This window comes from Saccopteryx bilineata, chromosome 2, assembly GCF_036850765.1.
Source record: "Saccopteryx bilineata isolate mSacBil1 chromosome 2, mSacBil1_pri_phased_curated, whole genome shotgun sequence".
NCBI lineage: Eukaryota > Metazoa > Chordata > Mammalia > Chiroptera > Emballonuridae > Saccopteryx > Saccopteryx bilineata.
The window spans coordinates 24,536,208-24,560,028 of record NC_089491.1 but is presented as its reverse complement, the minus strand read 5'-3'; the positions used below and the strand labels follow the sequence as shown (position 1 = coordinate 24,560,028).

The 23,821-nt window shown below is 46.5% G+C and overlaps 1 protein-coding gene across 5 annotated transcripts in view; it reads left to right on the top strand.

Annotated features, from left to right (window-relative positions):
* PALM2AKAP2 (PALM2 and AKAP2 fusion) overlaps positions 1-23,821 on the top strand; it is a 449,455-nt gene that overhangs the window by 405,633 nt on the left and 20,001 nt on the right. For all 5 annotated transcript variants that reach the window (XM_066256553.1, XM_066256554.1, XM_066256555.1 and 2 more), the window contains one exon: positions 13,460-15,878. In XM_066256553.1, the coding sequence (XP_066112650.1) occupies positions 13,460-15,878 (2,419 nt within the window). The remainder of the gene's footprint in view (positions 1-13,459; positions 15,879-23,821) is intronic.

Sequence of the window (23,821 nt, the reverse complement as noted above, 5' to 3'; positions counted from 1 at the left end):
GCCCCAACTGGGGATTGAACCCACAGCCTTGTCATGTCTGGATGACACTCTAAGCAACTGAGCTACCTGGCCAGGGCTTGCCCCAAAGTTGGGGACATGGTGAGTTGAGCTTGGGCTAGTGTTGGGAGCCATTCGGAGTTCTCAGGCAGGGAGATACATCAGCACTCCGTTAGCTCTTGTGTGTAGTGCTGGGGTGAGAGATTTGTCTGTGACACTCTCTCACAGTGTAAGGGTGAGAGCTTTGTCTGTGACACTCTCTCACAGTGTAAGGGTGAGAGATTTGTCTGTGACACTTGTGTCTACCCAAGGCAACTGTGGAGATGTTTTCTTTGTGGCAGAAAATGCTGGTTAGCTATGGGAAAGTGGAGCACTTCCCCCAGACATTCCTTGAAATCAGAGCACTCGTCCCTGACTTCAGATTCTTCTGTCCCACTTCAGCATGGGACATAATGTAACCAGTGACAATATGCCTTATAAAAACCATTAAAAGACATGAAAAGTGTGTGAGATAATATGGAGTAAAAAAAAAAAAAAGTTGGCAACAAAATCTCATATACTGTCTGATCTCAAATATATTAAAAACATGTTTTTATAAAGGAGACCACATGCAATGCAGTCTATTAACTGTTTTTCTCTGAGTGGAGGGAGGATGAATAACTTATTTTCTACAGTGAGCATTTCTTACTTTACAGATACTGTTGCATATATATGTATATACACCCACACACACACACACATATAAACTGTCCTAAAAAGTTCATTTAACTGGATCTTCAGGCTCTTTCAGATTTTTTGCTACCTCATTCTCAGGGGATATTAATTCTTTGCCTATCCAAGGCCCATCTCTGACTTTTCAAGAAGACAGCCGTAACTGGTTCACATCAGCACGTGCCTGCCCCACTGAGCCCTGCACGTTGTGGGAGCCGCCGGCTGGGCCGGGCTGCCTCTGCCCTCCAGGCTCAGGCCAGCGAGGGAGGGGCCGGGCCTCTTGGAAGGGGGTTAAAGTACTTCTTTGTGTGAATGGCCTTTTAGGGAGCAGAGGGAGGGCCAGCTGTGACATCACAGTCTTCAGTCTGGAGGCTCAGCAGCCTGAGCCAGTGCTCCAGAGTCTGTCGGGGGAAAAAGAGCCACCGACTGGGGACCTTTGACGTGCACACTCTGGGCTCAGGGTAAGCCAAGTCTGCTGACCTGTCTCACTGTCCTTTTCTCTCTCATCTGGACACAGAGAGGGTTTCCTTTGGAGGCCACAGTATCCGTAGAGTCAGGACTGCTGTGCTGCACGGTGGAGTCCTTTCCAGCCGGAAAAAGAGTGGGCACCTGAGCTCGCAGTGGCCACTGGCATCCCTTTTGCAAATCTTGTAAAATCCCAGCTTTCATGCTAAAGGAAGGGCAAAGGGGAAGCTCCGCACTACACATGCAGTGCGTGCAAAGACACCGAGGTGTCTGAGTTAGAGAATGCTTTGAAGATGGGGCATGAGTGTGTTTGTGAAACAGAGAGAGAGAGAGAGAGAGAGAGAGAGAGAGAGAGAGAGAGAGAGAAAGTGTGTGTGTGTGTGTGTGTGTGTGTGTGTGTGCGCGCGCGCGCGCGCCCTCTTCCAGAAGGGAACCAAAGGACCCATCGATTCTGGTACCTGGTTTTCTAGTTATCGCCTGTGTTTGTTTAGTCTACAGCTAGCCCTCTGTTTCCATGTTGTGGAACTCTCCCCAACCTCCGTGGCTTACGGCGTTTCAGGGCACGCGTGTGCCTGTCTGCTGCGGGACCCGTGAGAAGCTCCTCAGCTCCATCTGTGCACGGAGTCGCTCTGCACAAAGGGTTCATCTCAAATGCATCTGGCTCCGTCTTCTCCTTTCTCCTGGCTCTTTGCCCCAACATAGTGAATTTTTGCCGGGTCCACAGTTTTGTGTTTTTTTTTAAGCTTTTGCTCTCTGCCATTACTGGCTGGCCAGGCATAAACCCAAGGTCCTGCACTATTTTAAAACCAAGAGGGACACAGCTAAGTTATAAAAAACCAAAGCTGCTTTGGCTTTCAGCAGAGTCAGTTACCCTAGAAATTTCAGGCTGCGGGAGCCAGGGTTCCCTCTGTGGCCTCGATCTTGGTTTTTTTCTGGAGGTGGAGACTGCCCTGCAAAAGAATCTCACAGTGCTAAGGCCTTTGGTTTGAACAGCCCCCAAGGACCCCTGGATGGAGCACGCGGTGGACCGCATGGAGGAAGAGGCAGCGAAACTTGACTTTCTTGGCGCTGAAATGAAGCATCTCTCTCTGCGCTGGGGAAACCCTGAGCCCTCCCAGCGGTTCTCAGTCGCTCTTGCAGGGAGTGGACCTCCAAGTAACAGAAACGTGCCTTTCACCAGGCGGGCGCGGCAGGAAAAGCCACAGCTTCCTCCCCTCCCCACCTCTCACCCCCATGGCACACACCGTCTTCAGTCTCTTCCACAGAAAGCCCAAGCTGTAAATGTGTTAATCAAACACCACCTTAACATTTTCCAGATGTGCAGCCTGCTGCTTGAGCGGGTGGGTGACTTTTTAGCAGGGTCCAGGTGATGGACTCTATTCATAAGGCAGGCTGTGGTGTTGGGGAGGCTCTGTTATGCTACAAATGGACCATTTTCCTTCCCCAGGAGAGTGAGCCAAGACATAGGTGGGCCTTGTTTCCAATGAAAGGGATTTTCATGCTGTCTTCAAGCATGAAGACAGAGAGGGTAGCAGGGTGTGCGACTGCTGTGTTGGCTGTTTGTACCATGGGAGCTCTGGGAAAGGAAGGCTGGGTCTGTAGGGACAGGAACTGTCCCAGGCACTGTTAGCTGTAATGGCTTCATGGCAGGAGGTCAGTGTAGGGGAAACCTAGAGGCTTTGTTAGTGTTAGTGCTCCTAAGGGAGGTGGGGCCGGGGCTGGGGGGTGGGGTGTGTGTGTGTGTGTGTGTGTGTCACACAGTTAACCAGAGCCTGCCTGGTCTAAATTTAGCCTGCAACTACTCAGTAGTGCTTAGGGTCTTCAGTCTGCCTTCCGTCAGTGGGGAAAGAGGGGGTGTCTCTGCCTCCTTGTGGGGTGGATGGGCTCCAGCTTCCCCCATCAACACAGGCCCCTGGTCCTCCAGGCGGAAGAAGCTCTGCTGGGGGTGGAAACGGAAAGGCCGCCTTGGACTGGAATGTGGCCTAGGTTATCACCTCTCCCCTCCGCTTCCTGGCCCGAAGGCTCTGCCAGAGCAAGTCAAGTCACTCTCAGACATTCCTACTCGGGTGACTTTATAGGGGTGGGCGAAAGGGGCCCACTCGGAATCCCAGCTTCTTCTCCAGCCTGCCCTCTGCCTGCCATCTTCATCGGGGGTGGAGGGGGCGAGGGGGCAGGCAGAGTTGCTGCAGGCCAGCTGCTGAGGACCGCTGGTGCTCCCAGTTTCCTTCGTAAACTCTTTTCAACCGGCACAACTTGCAGCACTGAACAGGGTCGGAATTTTCCTTCCCGTTATTGTTACAGCGCTTCCTCTGTTTGCTCTCTTTATGAGACTCGGTACTCTCTTCCTCCAAGGCTGTAAGCTCCTTGCTGCAGAGACGGGACCACCTCAGAGCCCTGGGGACCTCCCCTGACCCCAGGCACAGGGCTGGTCACTGCAGGTTCTCAGTGCTTGCTTATCCTTGCAGGAATGCACTTTGACCTCTTTAGCCTCTGTGGCCGCCTCCCACATTCCTCAGGTTGGGGTGTGTGTGTGTGTGTGTGTGTGTGTGTGTGTAATTTATTGATTTTAGAGAGGAAGGGAGAGAGAAAGAGAGAAACGGAAACGTCAAGCTGCTCCTGTATGTGACTGGGGATGGAATCACCAATCTGAGCATCGGAATGATGTTCCAACCAACCAAGCTATCCAGCCAGGGCAGGTTCCCTTGGTTGGAGGAGCCTGTCTCTCCCAAACCTCCTGACTTTGTAGCTCTGCCCTGGTTCCCTCAAGGCTGATGAAGTTCAGCCACCAAAGTGGGCATCTTGCAGGTGTCTGAGCGTCATCCATCAACCAGGTTGCACCCCCTCCTCACATTGCCTACAGTAATGGAAACTTCATCTAGAAAGTGCAGAATCCTGCAAGAGCCATTCAAAAGCCAGCCACCTATGGCACGTGGAGCCAGTTCTATGCCTACAGCAACTGTGCTCCGTGTACTAAAAACCCAATTTAGGAAAGAGAGGGAGGGAAGAAGGGCTAACAGAGACACTGTCTGGCTTCACAGATATGAGGAAGTTTTATTTCATAGCCAAGCCTCTGTTCCTGGGCCAAGAGTGAGTTTGTATTTTCAGTGGAACTTAAAAATAACTGGATTAAAGGATCAGGTCACCTATTACCTGGGGAAAAGGGTTTCTAATTTAAATATCCTGGCTGTAGGAGGAAGTAATCTGCGTTGTTCAGGGTGTAGAAACCTGGTTGTGCAGCAGGCAGGCACCCGATGAGAGTAATTTGGGTCACACTGCATTTAGGCTATGAGCCTAGGAGGTCGAAGTTGGTAACAGATACTGTCGAGAGGTAACAGCCTGAATGCGATGGGCAAATTGGGAAGCTGAGAACATGGTGGGCATGAGTAGAAGTTTCAGCTTCACGCTTGTCCTTAGAGTGAAGGACAGGACACCTTTCTGGTGTCTCTGGGCCCAGCCAGATCTGCTGAGGAAAATGCATCCTTTTTTCTGTCCTGATGCAGCTAGCTGCAGGCCCGGGTACCCTGGGAGGAAAGAGCAAACTGCTGTCTGTCGTCCCAGCTGGGCAGGTGTCAACTCCCTGATGTATTTTCTATGCAAACTAAATAGGTTTCCAGGGTCTCACCTGTTCTGTGGCCTCTGGTGCTGGGGAGGAGTCCAAGGCGTTTTCCACGGTGTCTGTGGTGACGTCTGGGATGCAGGATTTTAATATTTCAGCTCTGGGATATCATCAGAGGAAGGAGGGGACCTGTCTCAGAGGGTAAAGTCCTCAGACCGAGCAGGAAGTCAGCACCTTGTTTCTAGCTGGAGGGTCTTACAGGTTGATCCTAAAGGTAGAGCAGAAGTTAGAAGTCTTGTCAAAGTATGAAACGTCCATACCTGTAAGAATTTTGTATGAGTTTATTTAAGCCAAACTGGAGACAGTTGCTGGGATGCAATATCTCAGTGGATGCTGAAAATGCTCCTGAGAATGGCAGTTTTGTAGCTTATTCTGCACATTGCAATCCAAGGTGGAAGGGGTGACTGAAATCCACGCGTGATAGATTAAGCAGGAGAAAGCAAAGCAGGAAATCTCTGGGATTGGATAAGAAGTAAGACAAATAGACACATACGTTTTTTATACAAGTTGGTTTAGGATTGCTAACAATTAACATGATAATAATAACTGTGAGGGGATTTTTGGTCTTTGTGGTTGTGCTGATGCATACAGAAAAAAGAAATTAATATCATAAAAGTATGTTATCAGATAGATACAAATAATAATAATAATAATAATAATAATAATATAACAGACACGGTGTTAGAGCATCGGCCTGGTGTATGGAAGTCCTCAGTTCAATTCCCAGCCAGGGCATACAAGAGAAGCGACCATCTGCTTCTCCACCCTTCCCCCTCTCCTTTCTCTCTATCTCTCTCTTCCCCTCCCACAGCCAAGGCTCGCTCCATTGGAGCAAAGTTGGCCCAGGCATTGAGGATGGCTCCATGGTCTCCGCCTCAGGCTCTAGAATGGCTCTGGTTGCAACGGAGCAACGTCCCAGATGGGCAGAGCATTGCCCCCTCGTGGGCTTGCTGGGTGAATCCTGGTTGGGCGCATGCGGGAGTCTTTCTGTCTCTCTGCTTCTCACTTCAGGAAAATTTGTACAACAGACAGGCTTAAGGTAAAGATTGGGCTTTGTTAGGGAAAAACACCAATCTAGGAACTGCTTTTAGTTAGAAATTTTTCATTTCAGACTGTCCTATGTGGTTACTTTAGGTCTCCGAGTTTGTAAGGCCACCATGCAGGTCAGGTTCAGCATGTGGCCCCTCTTTTTTCACATTCAAAGTCTCCAGGGGGCCTGTCTCTAGCCAGTTCTGAATAAAGAGAAGAAAGGGGTCTTTGACTTCTGCAGCCAAAGCATGAGTCTCACATGACTTCTGGAGAGTCAAGTGTGCAAACTATCAACCAGAAAGCCAAATAAATGCTCTTTAAATCCACCCGCCCTTCTTAACATTCCCCGTGTCTTTTCGGAAGCCTCCGGCCATTGAGAATTCTTTTGGAAGTGCCAGGGCAGGAAGAACTGCCTTCAGATCCTGGCTGTGCCTCTTGCTAGCCAGGCGGTCTTGGGAAAAGCGCCTTGATTTCTCTTGTTCTAAAGTTTTAAAACCAGAGTAAAAACTGCCTTTCCCAGGTAACAAAGGGTCCTATTGTGAGCATTGGTGGAGATCGTGTCGGTGCATGTACCACCATGGTGATAAACTCTTGGACGTGTCAACAATAAAACGGGGACATGGCCCTCATCACATCCCGAGCACAGGCTCCTGATGCTCATTTGCTCATTTACTCGGCTAGAGAGTGTCAGGGATGGACCAGGTTCTGTTCAGACCTATGTGAGACCCCACCTCCATCTCCCATGTGACCAGGGCCCCAGGTGGAGGTAGTTCTTGACTGTCCATTCTATTGCACCTCCAGAATTTGACTTTTAAGGATATTTTATGCAATTATTCTGTTTCCTGCAGCAGTAAAGGCATCTTTCTTAGTGTCCTTATCTTCACCTAAAATTGACATTTAAAGATCTGGAATGCTGGGAAGAGGAAAGATGGGGAAGTTAGAGGTGCCTAGGATCTGACGTCATCTTTGCCTGGGCCTTTGTCCTTTAATCTCCTCATGTTGATTTTCTTTTTTCTTCTCAACAGCAACACTTCACCATCACACCCTGCTTTCTCCCCAAAGGAAAGCCAGCCTGCTCTTGACAAGAATTTAACATTGGTCATTTGCATTTTAGTGTAAAATTGCTTAAAAATAATGAACATTTATATTTATGTTTTACAGTTCACCCAGTACTTTTATTTATTTATTTATTTATTTATTTATTTTTATTTTTTGTATTTTTCTGAAGCTGGAAACGGGGAGAGACAGTCAGATAGACTCCCGCATGTGCCTGACCGGGATCCACCCAGCACGCCCACCAGGGGCGACGCTCTGCCCACCAGGGGGCGATGCTCTGCCCCTCCAGGGCGTCGCTCTGCCGCAACCAGAGCCACTCTAGCGCCTGGGGCAGAGGCCAAGGAGCCATCCCCAGCGCCCGGGCCATCTTTGCTCCAATGGAGCCTCGGCTGCAGGAGGGGAAGAGAGAGACAGAGAGGAAGGAGAGGGGGAGGGGTGGAGAAGCAAATGGGTGCTTCTCCTGTGTGCCCTGGTCAGGAATTGAACCCGGGACTTCTGCACGCCAGGCCGACGCTCTACCACTCAGCCAACCGGCCAGGGCCTCACCCAGCTCTTTTAAATATATTATCTAATTTATGTCTCAAAACAGATTTGAGAGATTATTATGAGCCGTGTTTACAAAGGAGTTATTTTCTCAGAAGAGGTTCATGTTCTTGCACAGGGTCTGGCAGAACTCTTACCCGAGACATGGGCACCTATGTTGTAAATTAAACCATAACTAATTTGCTTTACATAATTATTAAACACTATTAGGTCAATAATAGCTTTAGACATAACCTGGCCACTAGGTAATAGAAAAAGCAGGTCTTAGACCAAATTCTGGTGCTCATAGAGACATCTATTAAATACACATTTGTAAGAGGAGGTATAAGATCACTCTGTAATCTCAAAGAAGTCTCAGCTCTGATAGGTTCCAGATGCTCCAACCCTACCTTGCACAAAGACAGATGTGGCACTATTACAAAGGCAGGATTCTGTTACTACATCGTGGGTATTAAACAACAACCATCATAACCCAAGGCTGGGCACAGGGCTGTTTAGTTCTCGGACTTCCAGCACCACCCCTGAGGCTGTACCAGCCAAGGTGCTCCTCTGTTGATGTGACCTAGTCATGGAAGGGTGGAGAATTACTCTAGTCTAAATCTGAACACCACCAATTCTAGCATTTTATTATGCTAATTGACAAGCCATTCATTTCACCAATGAAAATTCATTTCTCACCTTAACTACTGCCAATTAGCAAGGCCTCAGAGTCCTTGTGGGAGTTAAAGAGAGCTGAACTACTGGAAGAAGGAAGCCACCCCTAGGGAGCATGGCATTTCTGATTAGATCCAGGTTGACCACTCTTGGAGCGGATATTCCCAATGAGGATGACTGTCTACCCCTGGAATATAATTTAAACTAATTTCAGACACACACAGCTGTGTTACAGTGTCTCTGCCCGAGTATTTTAAAGTAAATGGTAGAGTAGACATCCTGCCCAGCTGACAGCTATTCTGGGAAGACAGGTATCCTGTGCCATGCTGTTAGGACTCCACCTGAAGTGTTAGCGGGAGGAAGCCAGTGATTTCCCACGGGCCCCTTAGCACCCTAAGCTTTCTCTGACCTTTGAAAGTGGTCCTTTCATAGCTTCTTGTTTTTTTGCATTGGGGCGTAGTTCATTTCAGAAAGGATTTTCCAGTCCATTTATTGAATATGCATTTTATCTGAATCTGAAATCAGGTTCATGTTATCTGAAGCATGGAGAAAACTCTGGTCTTTCTGATCTTCAAAGGGAGCAATAAGCATTTGTTGGTTTAAACAAGACATCATTTAACAATGTCAAGTCCAGACTCCTGCCAAATTCAGACTGGGATTTGCAGCCCAATTCCATTTACCTGGTGTCAGTTGCTGGTGGCTTTGATCACACCAGGTTATCTTGCATGAAGGTAAATTCTTCCTGCTGAGAATAAAACTCAGGAATTTGCTCTTTGTTAAGCTCTGGACCTCTGGTGCATGATTGTGAGTCAGTAATGCAGAGTTGTTTATTTCTTCAGATATGTCTACCCCCATTAGGATTTAAGGCTTAGTAGCTGTTACTTCCTGAAGTAGATGGAATTGTCAGGAAGGATTTTCTGAATTTATGGAAAGAAGAGGAAGGGGCAGGCACGTGTAACTAACAGAATGGGGAGCCTCTATCCCGTTTACACCCTCCAGTGTCTAAATATATATATATTTTTAAATGTGTTGGAAAAGATGCGTCTCACATTACCCTGGGACCGCAAACTTTGGCTTTTAACCAATAATTAGCATTTTAAAAATATCAGTTGGACACATCACAGAAAACATAACCAACAGACTCATGATTCCTGACTGAAAGCCAAAGGTATTTTTTAAAAAGATTTTATTTATTCATTTTAAAGAGAGAGGAGAGGGTGGGTGGAGTGAGAAGTCTCAACTCATAGTTGCTTCACTTCAATTGTTCACTGATTGCTTGACATATGTGCCTTGACCTGGCAAGCCTAGGGTTTCAAACCAGCAACCTCAGCATTCCAGGTTGACTGACACCTTATCCACAGTGCCCTCACAGGCCAAGACAAAGGTAGTTTCTTTGATGCTGCAAAAAATGTACTGTTAGATGCTATTCTCAGACTTGAGATTTTGAATTGGAATAGTTATTGCTCATTCAGAGAGTATGCCTTGGAAAGAACCGATAGAATTTTTAAGTTTTAAAATAAACCTGGCTGGGTGGCTCAGTAGTAGAGGTTTGGCCCAGGGTGTGGATGTCCTGGGTTCAATTCCCGGTCAGGGGACATAGGAAAAGTGCCCATCTGTTTCTCCACCCTTCCCCCATCACTTCTCTGTCTCTTTCTCTCTTCTTCTCCCGCAGCCAAGGCTCCACTGGAGCAAGTTGGCCTCGGGGCAGGGGGTGGTTCTCAGGTGCTAAAATGGCTCTGGTTGCAACAGAGCAAGGGCCCCAGATGGGCAGAGGCCCCTGGTGGAGTGCGGTTGGGGTGCCTGCAGGAGTCTGTTTCTGCCTCCCTGCTTCTCATTAAAATTAAAAAAAAAAAAAAGAAAAAAAGAACACTGTCAGGGCACTTGCTTATCCATCATCAAACATGAAGCCAGGAAACATCCAAGACAAAAACACATGGTGATGTGAGGACCAGAAAGTGTTCTGGGGAAATGCTGTGGAGAAAGTCTCAACAACTACAAGACATAAATATAGGGAAGGTTTTTACTCCGCCCAACTAGACCAAGTTAATTCCACAACAGACATGGCTTTCTGGGAAGCGTGGGCAATTTAATATTTGTTAAGAAAAAGGTGTTGTTGTCTGGACCTTATCGTGGAGCTAGTTGTGTTATGGGCCTGCAGAATAAGCCTCTCATGTGTTTCATGAAGGGATGAATGATTAAATGAACTATAGAATTAATTATTTACCTTTTAGCTTTCTTTCATGTTAGACTGCCCTCTTCCTTCTCATGTCAACTTTCTCTCTCTCTTTTTTTTTTACAGAGACAGAGAAAGAGTCAGAGAGAGGGATAGATAGGGACAGACAGATAGGAACAGAGAGAGATGAGAAGCATCAATCATTAGTTTTTCGTTGCGACACCTTAGTTGTTCATTGATTGCTTTCTCATATGTGCCTTGACTGTGGGCCTTCAGCAGACCAAGTAACCCCTCGCTCAAGCCAGCGACCTTAGGTCCAAGCTGGTGAGCTTTGCTCAAACCAGATAAGCCCGCGCTCAAGCTGGCGACCTCAGGGTCTCAAACCTGGGTCCTCCGCATCCCAGTCTGACTCTCTATTCACTATGCCACTGCCTGGTCAGGCTGTCAACTTTTTGAAAGTGTTCTGTATTTCAGTAGAGCAGTGATTTTTAACTGTATTTCCATCCCAGCAGCTCCTACTACTTTTTTCTCCTCTCCTCAGTCTCCAAAAAGCATAAGAGGAAAGTTCCACTTATTCCCATGAAGAATATTATCAGTAAATCATTGACTGAATGGAGCTGGGGGGGTGGTGGTGAAGGATAATCTGATTTCTCCATAGCAGTGCTATGCTTCTCTCTGTGTTGGTCTGTTTATTCCAATAACAGCTTGGCATGGGGTGAGCTCATTGTGACCTGGGTTTACTTGAAATTGAATGGTGGCCAGTACGTTTAGGCATTCAAATGTTCTGTGGTTCTTAATGGCGTAGAACTCACTGGTAATCGCCTTACTAAAATAAAAAAATTAGTTAATGTTTTTAAAAGAACAATAAAAGTTTTTTGACGTGCTCCTGTAGTAGTTCACTATAAAGATAAAAGATTTTGAGTTGCTAATAGTCAACAATAAAATTAAAATGCAATTACAATGATATTAAGTAGCAGGCTTCGTCAAAGACCAGACCTTGACTAGATCATCTTTTGCCTGTACGAAAGAAGGAGTACACATCACTCGATTGACTGAAGTCTGAAGTGGGGTATGGGAAACGAGGAGTGAAGGAAATCCCCAGTTCATGGATAAGCATCTGGTTCAGGGATAACCTCCCAGTCAGTGCTTGGGTAACCATGAGGGTTTTCTCAGTATTCTGACAGCAGAGCACAGCAAGTAGCTGAATGACTGTGCTTTTCTCTGTCTCATGAACAAATCTATAATTATCCACTTTCCTTGGAAGGATTTTGAAATTAATCCCCTAGAATCATCTTAAGGTGAGGTTTTAATATTATATTGTAAGCCTTTGAAATTTTTTAAAACTTAAATAAATAAAAAATCTGTACCCTGTTGCCAATTTGCATGGTGCTATGTCCGTAATTCCAGGTACAACATAGAGCAGAGACAAGGAAATAAAGCTAACCCCAAGGGGTTAGTGACATCTTTGAGGGGAACTCAAAATAAGCTCATAATTCACTGCTGAATTATCTGAGACAAACCAGAGTCCTTCAGTATGGAACAATAATTACTCTAGAATTTGAAATTAATCTTACTAAAGTCAATAACAGAATTACATGGGGTTGATAACTGATGACAAAATATGATGTATAAAACCATTAAGAAGATATGGTGTTCTTGTTTACCCACAGAATTGGAGTTAATATGATAGCTCCAATTTTGCGGTTAAATAAAATAAAACCTTTGAGGAACTAGGGGAGAGGTGCCACCAGACACTAGCTTTTCAAAGCAACACTCACTCCTAAACTAAGGAGTATTGTTTTGATGGAGTCCCGGAGAACAGAACCGTACAGTCAGGGGCTTTGGGGATGGTGTTTATAATGCACATAGCCAAACAGCCACGCAGCCAGGCTCTGGAGCCTGTAAAGAGTAATTGAAGGAGTCGACTGTTTTCCAGTATTTTATTTTGGAAAACATTTCTATGAAGTTTCTTGTCTCCAGCATAGTTGTATCACATTTGGCAGAGAATCATGGTTTCAAGAAAATTTCTTCATGCAAAAGAATCTCCTTTTTGTAGCTGGGGACACACAAATACTCCTATTACTGTCCTGCAGTAGTTTGCTCTGAATATTTTGGAAGACTCTGGTATGTTTGCTGTATAATGTCTTCTACTTTAGAAGATATTTGAGTACATCTTTAAATGATCAGAGTCCTAATTTAGTTTTAAATTAAAAAAATGGGACTAGGAGTTCTGGCCAGTTGGTTCAGTGGTAGACTGTCAGCCTGGCATGTGGAAGTCCCAGGTTTGATTCCTGGCCAGGGCACACAGGAGAAGCGACCGTCTGCTTCTCCCCTCTCTCCCCTTTCTTTCTCTCTATCTCTCTCTTCCCCTCTCACAGCCAAGGTTTTACTGGAGCAAAGTTGGCCTGAACACTGAGGATGGTTCTAGGGCCTCCACCTCAGGTACTAGAATGGCTCCAGTTGCACTAGAGCAGGGGTCCCCAAACTACGGCCCGCGGGCCGCATGCGGCCCCCTGAGGCCATTTATCCAGCCCCTGCCGCACTTCCAGAAGGGGCACCTCTTTCATTGGTGGTCAGTGAGAGGAGCCCATTGACCATCTCATTAGCCAAAAGCAGGCCCATAGTTCCCGTTGAAATACTGGTCAGTTTCTTGATTTAAATTTACTTGTTCTTTATTTTAAGTATTGTATTTGTACCTGTTTTGTTTTTTTTACTTTAAAATAAGATATGTGCAGTGTGCATAGGGATTTGTTCATAGTTTTTTTTATAGTCTGGCCCTCCAATGGTCTGAGGGACAGTGAACTGTCCCCCTGTGTAAAAAGTTTGGGGACCCTTGCACTAGAGCAATGCCCCAGATAGGCAGAGCATCACCCCCTAGTGGGCATGCTGGCTGGATCACAGTCAGGCAGATGCGGGTGTCTGTCTCTCTGCCTTCCCACTACTCACTTCAGAAAAAAAAAAAAGGACTAGCATTGATTGAACGTGCTCTGGACCCCAATAAACAAAATGGAACCTGTATAATGGAGAGGTGTAGGTACCTATTATAACAACAAAATGAACATGTGATGCACTATTAGAAGGAAAATCTCTATTTGAAAGAACTCATCGTTGTTGTTTCAATGTTCCATTCTGTTAGTTATCAGTTAATTTCTTGGTGTTTACATCTGTAAGAAATGTGTTATCTAAGCCTGACTTTCATTTCTTCTTTATTCCAGAAGCCTCCTCAGCTTTCCGAGGATGATATCCGGCTAAAAACCGAAAGAGACAACTGTAGTGCCAACCCCCTGGATCCCGTGGTCAGCTCCCTTCCCCCAGATCACAAAAACATGGAAATTGAGGTCTCTGTTGCAGAATGTAAAAGTGTTCCCGGAATCACCTCTACTCCACATTCCATGGACCATCCCTCCCCTTTCTACTCGCCCCCCCACAATGGCCTCCTCGCTGATCACCATGAATCTCTGGATAATGACGTGGCCAGTGAGATCCGATATCTAGACGAGGTGCTGGAGGCCAACTGCTGTGATTCTGCTGTGGACGGAACATACAACGGCACATCCTCCCCGGAGCCCGGCACAGCCATCCTGGTGGGCAGCCCGAGCCCACCTGCCCACACAGCTGTCCAGCCAGAACCCATGGAGAGAGCAGCTGGCAGGCAGGTGCCTCCTCACATTGAGCTCAGTAAGAGCAACTCTGACCCCATGGCAGAGGGCGAAAGAACCAATGGCCACTCCCCCGACCAGCCCAGAGACCTGCTGGGGGACAGCCTGCAGGCCCCCGCAAGCCCCAGCTCCTCCACCAGCTCATGGTGCTCGTCCCGAGATGGGGAGTTCACGCTCACCACACTGAAGAAGGAAGCCAAGTTCGAGCTGCGTGCCTTCCACGAGGACAAGAAGCCCTCCAAGCTCTTTGAGGACGACGCGAACGAGAAAGAACAGTACTGCGTCCGAAAGGTGAGGCCGACCGAAGAGATGCTGGAGCTGGAAAAGGAGAGGCGAGAGCTCATCCGGAGCCAGGCCGTGAAAAAGAACCCTGGCATTGCGGCCAAATGGTGGAATCCTCCCCAGGAGAAAAGCATCGAGGAGCAGCTGGACGAGGAGCACCTGGAGTCGCACAAGAAGTACAAGGAGCGCAAGGAGAGAAGGGCGCAGCAGGAGCAGTTGCTGCTGCAACAGCAGCAGCAGCAGCAGCAGCCCCCTCCGCAGCTCTGCGCTGCCCCTGCCCCTGCCCCCTCGCGGGAACCGTCCAGCATGACCGAGAATGTGAAGGTGGATGTCGTCACGGAGCAGATAGATTTCTCTGCTGCTCGCAAACAGTTCCAGCTCATGGAGAATTCCAGACCGACAGTGGCCAAGGGCCAGAGTACACCCAGGCTCTTCTCCATCAAGCCCTTCTACAGGCCTCTGGGTTCAATCAACTCAGACAAGCCACTGACCATCTCAAGACCAGCTTCGGTCGCGGGTCCTCCAGAAGACCGTGGTGCATCAGCCGCCAGGGGGCAGAAAGCCCACTGTGCCCCGGAGAGCCAGTCTCTGGGAGGAAGCCAGGGCAGCGCAGCCCCTCAGGGGAAGGAAGGGCCCTATAGTGAGCCCCCCAAACGTGGACCCCTATCAAAACTGTGGGCGGACGACGGAGAATTCACAAGTGCCCGGGCTGTCCTCACCGTGGTCAAGGATGATGACCCTGGGATTATGGATCAGTTTTCAAGATCCGTCAACGTCTCTTTGACCCAAGAGGAGCTTGACTCTGGTTTGGATGAATTGTCGGTGAGGTCCCAGGATACCACCGTCCTGGAGACCCTGTCCAATGATTTCAGCATGGACAACATCAGCGACAGCGGCGCTTCCAATGAGACAACCAGTGCCCTCCAGGATAATTCACTGGCTGACTTTTCTCTGCCTCAGACTCCCCAAACTGACAACCCTTCAGAAGGCCGAGGAGAAGGTGTCTCCAAATCATTTAGTGATCATGGTTTCTATTCCCCTTCCTCCACGCTGGGAGACTCTCCGTCGGTTGATGATCCCTTGGAATATCAGGCTGGTCTCCTGGTGCAAAATGCCATTCAACAAGCCATTGCCGAGCAGGTGGATAGAGCTGTGTCTGGACCCAGCAAGGGTGGAGCAGGACAGCAGGGACCTAAGGCAACTCTGGAGGAAGCTGGAACCGGGGCTCCTAGCTCAGAGAAGCCTCAGAGCACATTTGAACCACCTCAGGTGTCTTCTCCTGTTCAAGAGAAAAGGGATGTATTACCAAAGATCCTGCCTGCTGAAGACAGGGTGCTCAGGGAACGGGGGGGACCCTCCCCACCATTGCCAGCAGTGCAGCCCAGTGGCCCAATAAACATGGAGGAGACCAGACCAGAAGGCAGCTATTTCAGCAAGTACTCAGAGGCAGCTGAGCTGAGAAGCACGGCCTCTCTCCTGGCTACTCAAGAGTCTGACGTGATGGTTGGGCCCTTCAAGCTGAGGTCAAGGAAGCAGCGGACTTTGTCCATGATCGAAGAAGAGATCCGAGCAGCCCAGGAAAGGGAGGAGGAGCTGAAGAGGCAGAGACAAGTCTTGCAGAGTACCCAGAGCTCCAGGGCAAAGAACGCCTTATCTCTGCCCTCCCGGATGTCATACTACAAAACCGCTCCCGGTAAGTGAGGTGCTGCGGGCCGGAGACAGATGCTGTTGATTGATTTCAGCTTGCAGGTTTCTGTGTGCAGGCCTCCTCTGTGTGTGGCTGGAATAAAAGTCCAGGCTGCGCTAGCACACAAATCTCAGCATTCAGGACATGCAGTGGAACTGTGAGAGTGTCTTCTGGAAGAACCTCGAGCCTGGATGGTGTTAGCTGTTTCCCAGAAGATGCAATGGCTCCTGTCTCGTCGTTCTGCTCTGGTCCTGGTTTAGTACAGAGAATTGTTCTCTCTTATTTGAAGGAGCTGCTTCTTGGCAGAGGAAGGGCCTGTGTGAGCCCCATGTGGACTATTGGAGTCATCAGCTTAACCCCTGGTGTCTGTAGTTAAATCAAACCCGTCTGATTGGGGGATGTGCTCTACTAATCCTTTCTGATGGGAGGTCCCTTCCTGGTAATGACAGCCATGACTTGGTGTTAGAGGTTGACCCAGAGAAGATGCTTTTGTTCCTCCTTCTACATGACTGGGTTTGCTTTCAGTCACCACAAAGCAACGACTTTGTAATTAGGGGTGGTCTCATCTATTCATGTCCTGTGACCCATTTCGAGACGTTGAGTTACTATTTGAAAAAGTAGGTCTTTCATCCATTCCCTCATCGCCTGGGCAGGCCCTTTCTGGAATACTTTGTATAGACAGTTGATGCTAATTATAGTGGTAGTTATTACTGCTACCATTAAGGGTAACAGTGTGACCAGTGGTTTTTATTTCTTACTTGGACATGATGGTGATTGGAGAGCCACACATTCAACCACAGTGAGACGCTGCTGAAAGTGTGGCCTAAGCTAGTCTATGAAGTGTTGGTTATGGGACCATGCTGACATAAATACAGGCAGTGAGGGTAAGCATTTGAAAACTCTGTAGCCATTTGATATTGTCCTCAAATCCTGGTTTAAAAAGTATTGGTCTGTAATAGATTGGGAGAAAAAACTGTTTTTCACCAGAGGTAATTTAAAAGTATTACCCTAATATATACTGCTTACAAAAACTAGGGGGTATTTTAGAGCTTCATATTCATTTTGAAATACCCCCTAATTTTTGTGAGCAGTTATATATAACTGTGGGCATTTAAAGTGGTCCATCCAAATCTGAATCCCATCTTGACACTCGGCTTCCATCAAATCTACAGTGACACAGGGTAATTCCTTTTGTTATTAATTTTTAAATTTTGAAACAATCTCAACCTAAAGAAAAGTTCCCAAGTTTAACTATCTTTTTTCGACCACTGGCAAGTAAATTGCCAGCATGATGCTCCATCAGCCCCACAGTCTGTAGAACGTTTCTCCATTTGGGTTTGTCTGATGCTTTCTCATGATGTCATTTAAGTGCTGCATCTTTAGTAGGAAACTACAGAAATGAGAGCTTATTTTCTTCTTCTTTTTATTCTTCTACTTGTTCCTGTTCTTGTTCTTCTCCTTCTCCTTCCCCTCCTCCTCCTCCTCCTCCTTCTCCTTCTTCTTTCTTCTTCTATTAAGTGTGAGGTGGGGAGGCAGAGAGACATACTCCCACATGCGCCCCAACTGGGATCCATTCAGCAAGCCCTCTACGGGGCGATGCTCTGCCCATCTGGGGCATTGCTCCATTGCTCGGCAACTGAGCTATTTTAGCACCTGAGGCAAGGTTATGGAGCCATCCTCAGCGCGTGGAGCCAACTTGCTCAAACCATTCGAGCCATGGCCGTGGGAGTGGGAGAGAGAGAGAGAAGTCGGAGATGGAAGGGTGGAGAAGCAGATGGTCACTTCTTCTGTGTGCCCTGACTTGGAATTGAACCCAGACATCCACATGCCAGGCTGCCACTCTACTGCTGTGCCATGATGTTTATTTTCTTTTCACTGTATCCAGTCAGGTAGGACATGGGTTAATTTGACCCATCACAGGGACAGATGTTAACTTTTTACACAAGTACTAATTTTGATCACCTGATTGAAGGAGTATCTGCCAGGCTTCTGCACAGTAGAGTTACTCTTTCCTTTGGTAATTAATACGTATTTTATGGGGAGGTACTCTGGTTCTATGTAATCTTTATCCTGCTCCTCATCACACTTGAAATCTACTCATTTTGTCTATTTATATCATTATGGACTCATGGATTCTTATATTCAGTGGGTTATAATACATTTCTATTATTACTGTTATCCTTAATTTGTTCAGTTTTAGCTCATGGAAGTCCTTACAAGATAACTTCAGGGTCCTTTTGACATGTCTTCATTATTATTTGGACACGTCTGTCTTTTGGGCACCATGAAATGTCCCGGTCATGTTTTATATTTTTCTAAACCTGAAATCAGCCATTTCTCCTTTTAGTGAGAGTAGTAGTTAGAAACCATGATCTGGTTGGTTGGTGTGCTCATTGCTATTGGTTTATCACAAGCACTCTCAAGGGACAGAATTAGAAAATATGTACATATTCTGTCTGTCTATCTATCTTGAAAACCATGAGCTCACCCTGATATCTTTAATTCTAATCTCATAGTCTCAGTGTTCATTTTCTCTCTTTTTATATTTAAACCTCCTCCTTGATAAGAAGATACTTGATTCCTATTCTCAATATGCTAATGATATGATCAATCCTCTCCTGCCTTATGCAACCAATCTCCTGTTTTTCTTACCCAGCTTAGACTCCAACTCCCTTTGCCAGGTCACCACTCTTCCTTTCCTATCTTTTTTTTTTTTTTTTTTTTCATTTTAGAGAGGAAAGGGAGAGACAGAAAAGAGACAGAAGGGGGGGAGGAGCTGGAAGCATCAACTCCCATATGTGCCTTGACCAGGCAAGCCCAGGGTTTCGAACCGGTGACCTCAGCATTTCCAGATCAACACTTTATCCACTGCACCACCACAGGTCAGGCTCCCTTGCCTATCTTATTCTGGCTCCAGCACACAGCTCTGGGTCACAGTGGCTCTTCCCACCCCCACTGGAGACACCCTCTTGTTCAACTCCACCTCGTGGCTTTTGAACTAAATTATTTAGAAAGAGAGGGAATGGAGGAAGGGAAAAGCATGATGACTTGGTATGTTTTTTAATTTCTCCAGGTCTCAGAACAGTGGTCAGCTGAGTGTTTCAGGCAAAGAGGACTTATAAGGGAGGTTTTTTTGTTCATGCTTAACAGTGGGTTGGCTTAACACAGAGATACCAGTTGGGCGTTCTATACGGCTTTCTAGAAAAACTTTTTATACCACTTGACTTCAGCCCAGTCTGGGAAACCTACTCACAAGTAAGTGACTCTCAGTGGCCTGCATAAGAACCCCCAGTCTGACAGAGGAGGGTTCTTCGGGCATCTCAGCCCCTTCTGCCCACATGGGAGGCAGGTACCAAGGTTCTCCTATCAAGTATAGCTGGTACCACCGACCTAGCCCCCGTTACATTTTTCATTCTAGAACCTTCTCTCAGGTACATATGCTTAGTGGGTATTTTCTTCACTTCACCATAGTGCCCCTTTCACTTCTAGCACACAACTAAAACAAGAAAAACATTTCATTGTCCCCTAGTTCCCTGACCTGCTGTGGTCCATCATTCTTCCCCACCAGGCTTAAAATAAGACAGGATCTTACTGTTTGCCCTCGGCATTCCAGCAGCGCAGTACTGATTTTCCCAGCACTTCCCCCCACACTGATGCTAATCTCCTCTCCCATATCCCATCCCTGTAGGGCTGATGGCTGCCCCTTTGGTAAGAGGCTAATTCATCCACTCAGGTCTGCTCACTGCTCCCTTCTGGCTGTCGCCTTGAGCACAGTCACGATAACGATGTGTGTGTACCTCATTCTTTCACATTCATCTCCTGAACATTTCAAGTAGGTGTCAGGGCTTCCCAGGATTACAACATGGATGGAAAGAAACTGAATGCAAAATGTAATATGCTTTCTATCCATGCCTGGGAACATTTGGAGTATTGCTTGGCCAGCCAACCTCCAAATTCACAATCAGGAAGGAGGCTGACACATCTTTCGAAGTGGCCAAACTGGATGATTCATGGCCAGAGTCAGGACCGCTGGCTCCAGCTTCGGTGTTATGAATGGAGATGTTACTAATGTACCCCTCTGTGTTTCATGCTGGAAGAGGTGACTCAGTTGCTTTGCTGCATGACTCAGATTGATGATTTAGTGTTAGGTGATGAAAAATATAATTTTTAACTTTTCCTCTTGTGAATATCGTGCTAATGACATGCTGGAATTTCACCTTAAGCAAAATCCACTGAGAGCCAAGATGTGATAAGGAAAGAGAAATCTACGAATTTCCCTAACCATACCCCAGGAGTTGAAACCGTACCTGTTTTTGCTTTTAGTTTCCCTATCTTTCAAAGATAGAGGATAATAGGGGTTTTATATTTTTTTAAAGGATCCAGTAATTTTCAAAGACCAATTATTAGAAAGTATTATCTGGAAGCTTTATTTTGTTGGTTCTTATGTGATTTTTAAAGGAAGACGTCCCTCTTAAATAGGATTTGTGTTACATCTGTTCATACTGAGGTGAACAAGGCATTTCCCTCTCCTTGGGGAGCTTAGAGTTCAGGAAGAAAAACAACATCAAACAAAGGTGGGAATTTCATGACAGAGAAGCATAGAGACGTGGGGGAGCACAGAACGAGGAAGACCACCTCTCTGGGGGGCTGAGGGAGGTCTTCCTCTCTTAGGAAACCGCCATCTCAGCTTTCAGCTTGGCACTGAAGGAAAAGTTAGGTTTGGGGGGCGGAGGACAATTTTTATAGAAAAAAGCACCTAGAGGGGCCCGAAAGGAATAGAAAACTTGGCACATTGGAGGTCTTGGTGAATTAAAGGAAGAAATGTAAATCAAAACAAAGTTGGTTGGAGCCAGACAACCTTTAGGTTTTAGATTTTAGACTTTCTCCCATGGTGAGTAGGAAGCCCATGAGGATTATCCAAAGGGGTGATTATCTCCACACATCTCCAAGCTGTCCTTCCTTCATTCATGAATTGATGGGTTCATCAACTAAGGAGGTCATTCCACCAGCTTCTATTGAGCCTTTCCTCTGAGCACTTCTGAGTGCGTGCCGCCCTCTTGAGCAATGATGAGCTGTGTGAGAGGGCAGGCTCCCAGAGTGCACACGTGTGCACTTTCCGTTGTGGTACTTAGAAGCAGAGAACAGAGAAAGTGCTTTGGCCGGTGCACAAGCCTGAGTTGAAGGTGTAACTCACATACCCTTGAAGGGTCAATTTGGGAGGACAACCCAAACATTTTATTGAAGTTAACAATTTAGACCTTAAAAATCTCTTTTCAAATGAAGGGCCTCAACAGTTCTCACTGTAGTGCCTGTAGTCTATTATTAGATACACTGGTTTCACTTCCAAGTTCCAGGCATCGCAGAAAACCCAGTTAGCTGATTTGTTTAGTTTTTTTGTATGTTTGCTCTTTTCTATTTTTTTAAGTCTAGGTCTTAAAATAGTTTCTGACTTGATGCCAGGTGCTGAATAGATCTACCAGGTCAGATAATTTTCCCAAAGGGACATTACGGAGAGGGGTAAAGGAGGAGGCGTGCATATTGAGTCCCATAACTTAGGGTGTCTGTTCATCTCTTTTAATATGTGGAATGATATGATAGTTATGTATTGTATGAAAATAAAGCATTAAGGAGTTTCAGCTTCTGTTACCAGTTTGAACTACGAGACACATGTGATGATGATTACATTATTAAGATTGTTGACTGCGTTTTTCTTCTTTCTCCTTTATCATCTTCAAATATCAAAGGAAAAGTCTTAGACAGAAAAAAATGTTTATGTCAGCACAGTATTCATGACTCACTCCACGCATAGCATCCTACAGAGGGTTATATCTACTGTCTAACGTATTTCCTGAACACTCTGGTGACACAAGTCTAATCATTGGTGGTTCTGACTTACCAAAACCTAAAAGCCGTTACCTCTACTAGTTATTTCACACATATTTTCTCATTTAATCTTACAACTGGTGTCTAAGGGGTAATACAAATTATCCAAACCCTTGAGGTCAAATATATTCAGAATTTTTTTGATTTTTAGAAAAGCCTTAAATGTTTATACTGTTATTTAGAAAATCAATGAAATGTATATACTACTATGTAACACACTCAAGCAGGATTTGGGGCAGCACCCTGCCATGAAGTTAGATTTCTGCTGTACAACTAAAAAGAGCTGGTTACAGTACATTGGATAAATAGAGACTAAGAGGGGCCTTGTGCCCAATCAACGTCAGGTTTTGCTGCCAGAAAGGTTATGACAAAACTTGGTTTTCACAGTTTTTTCTAGATTTCGGAGTTGTGCATCAGGGATTGTGGACCTCTAATAGTATTTCCTTTTCGAAGAATTAATACCAGAGCCCAGAGAGATTAAGTAACTTGGCCGAGGTCACCCAGCTAGGAAGTGGCAGACCCAGGGTCAAACCCAGGTTCATTTGACCACAAAGTCCGTATTCTTTCGACACCCTTTCTTGCTCCCTGCTGAACCCTCTGCTCTTGAGGAGGTCCGTGAGGTGCGGAGGAGAGCTCCCCTCTCCCACCAGCCATGACCGAGCTGCTTCCCTCGGCCCTCTTCCTGTCCTCGGGCCAGACCCCTGTGTTTTCTCGGGTCCTTCCTACCCCTCCTTCTTAGAGCCACTGTAGCTCTGGAATCCTCTGCTCGAGTGGCCAGGGTGGATGAGTTTGCTCCCAGAGGCCATGAGACAGTGGTTCCCCAGTGACCTAGAATGGTCCCCTTGTTCTTTTAGAACGGCGGTTCTCAACCTGTGGGTCGCGACCCCGGCGGGGGTCGAACGACCAAAACACAGGGGTCGCCTAAAGCCATTGGAAATACATATTTTATTTAAAAATGTATTGTATAATAAATATGTATTTTCCGATGGCTTTAGGCCACCCCTGTGTTTTGGTCGTTCGACCCCCGCCGGGGTCGCGACCCACAGGTTGAGAACCGCTGTTTTAGAACGAAGTTCCAGTGCTCCAAATTACAATAGACAAAATTGCCGGTACTGGCCAAAGACCTGAGCAGTTGGCAGAGGGACTGGCCTGGCCCAGGTCAGCCGTCCAGCCCAACTGTTCTGAGTTCTTTCCCAAAGTCCATTCTCCAGGAGGAGGCTCAGTCATCCACTCCACACAGGCTCATTCCCTGAAATCATTGAGAGAACTGGGTACTCAAGCAAGGAATCCATTGCTGAGTTTAGGACGAGCTGGAGTGAGCGTTCATTAACTGGATGTGTTTGGCCGTGTGCAGGCAAAGCCAGTCAACCACGTTAGCTTATTTGCGGTAGTTGAACACCAGAACTGGTCTCTGCGGTTCTCTTTTGCTCTTGGAGATTGATCCTTCTGCCTTGTACCAGAAACTCCCAGAATTTTATTTATCTGAACCCCCACTCCCACCCCCCAATAGGTTTGCTTTAAAAAAACGCTATTTGGGAAGGAATTGGTAAGAAAAGGTAGATTGAAGCAGTGTTTGGCGAAGGGTGAAGGTATGTAATGAAGTCATCAGAATTCACAGTGCTTTTTGGACATTCTATTCAATGGTTTCCAAAGGGCAACTACCATGGTTAAAGCCATCAGTTTCACTCCTGAGAGGATATATACTCCTGTCTTTCTTTCTTTTTTTATTAATTTATTTATTAATTTGAGAGAGAGGGGTATCAGTTTGTTGTTCCATTTATTTATGCATTCATTGGATGATTCTTATATGTGCCCAGACTGGGGATGGAACCTGCAACCTTGGCGTATTGGGATGATGCTCTAACCAACTGAGCTACCTGGCCAGGGCTAGACTCCTGTCTTTTCTTCTGTGACATGGCTATGGTCATGGCTTCTGGGAAACAGACTTTGGGAAAATGCACATTTCTCACCAGTATAATTTCCTTCTGTAAGCAGGTTCTGCTGTCACTGCTAATTGTGCTGGGTCTTCCTTTACATCCAGGGGGTCTGGGTTGGCTCCCAGTGGA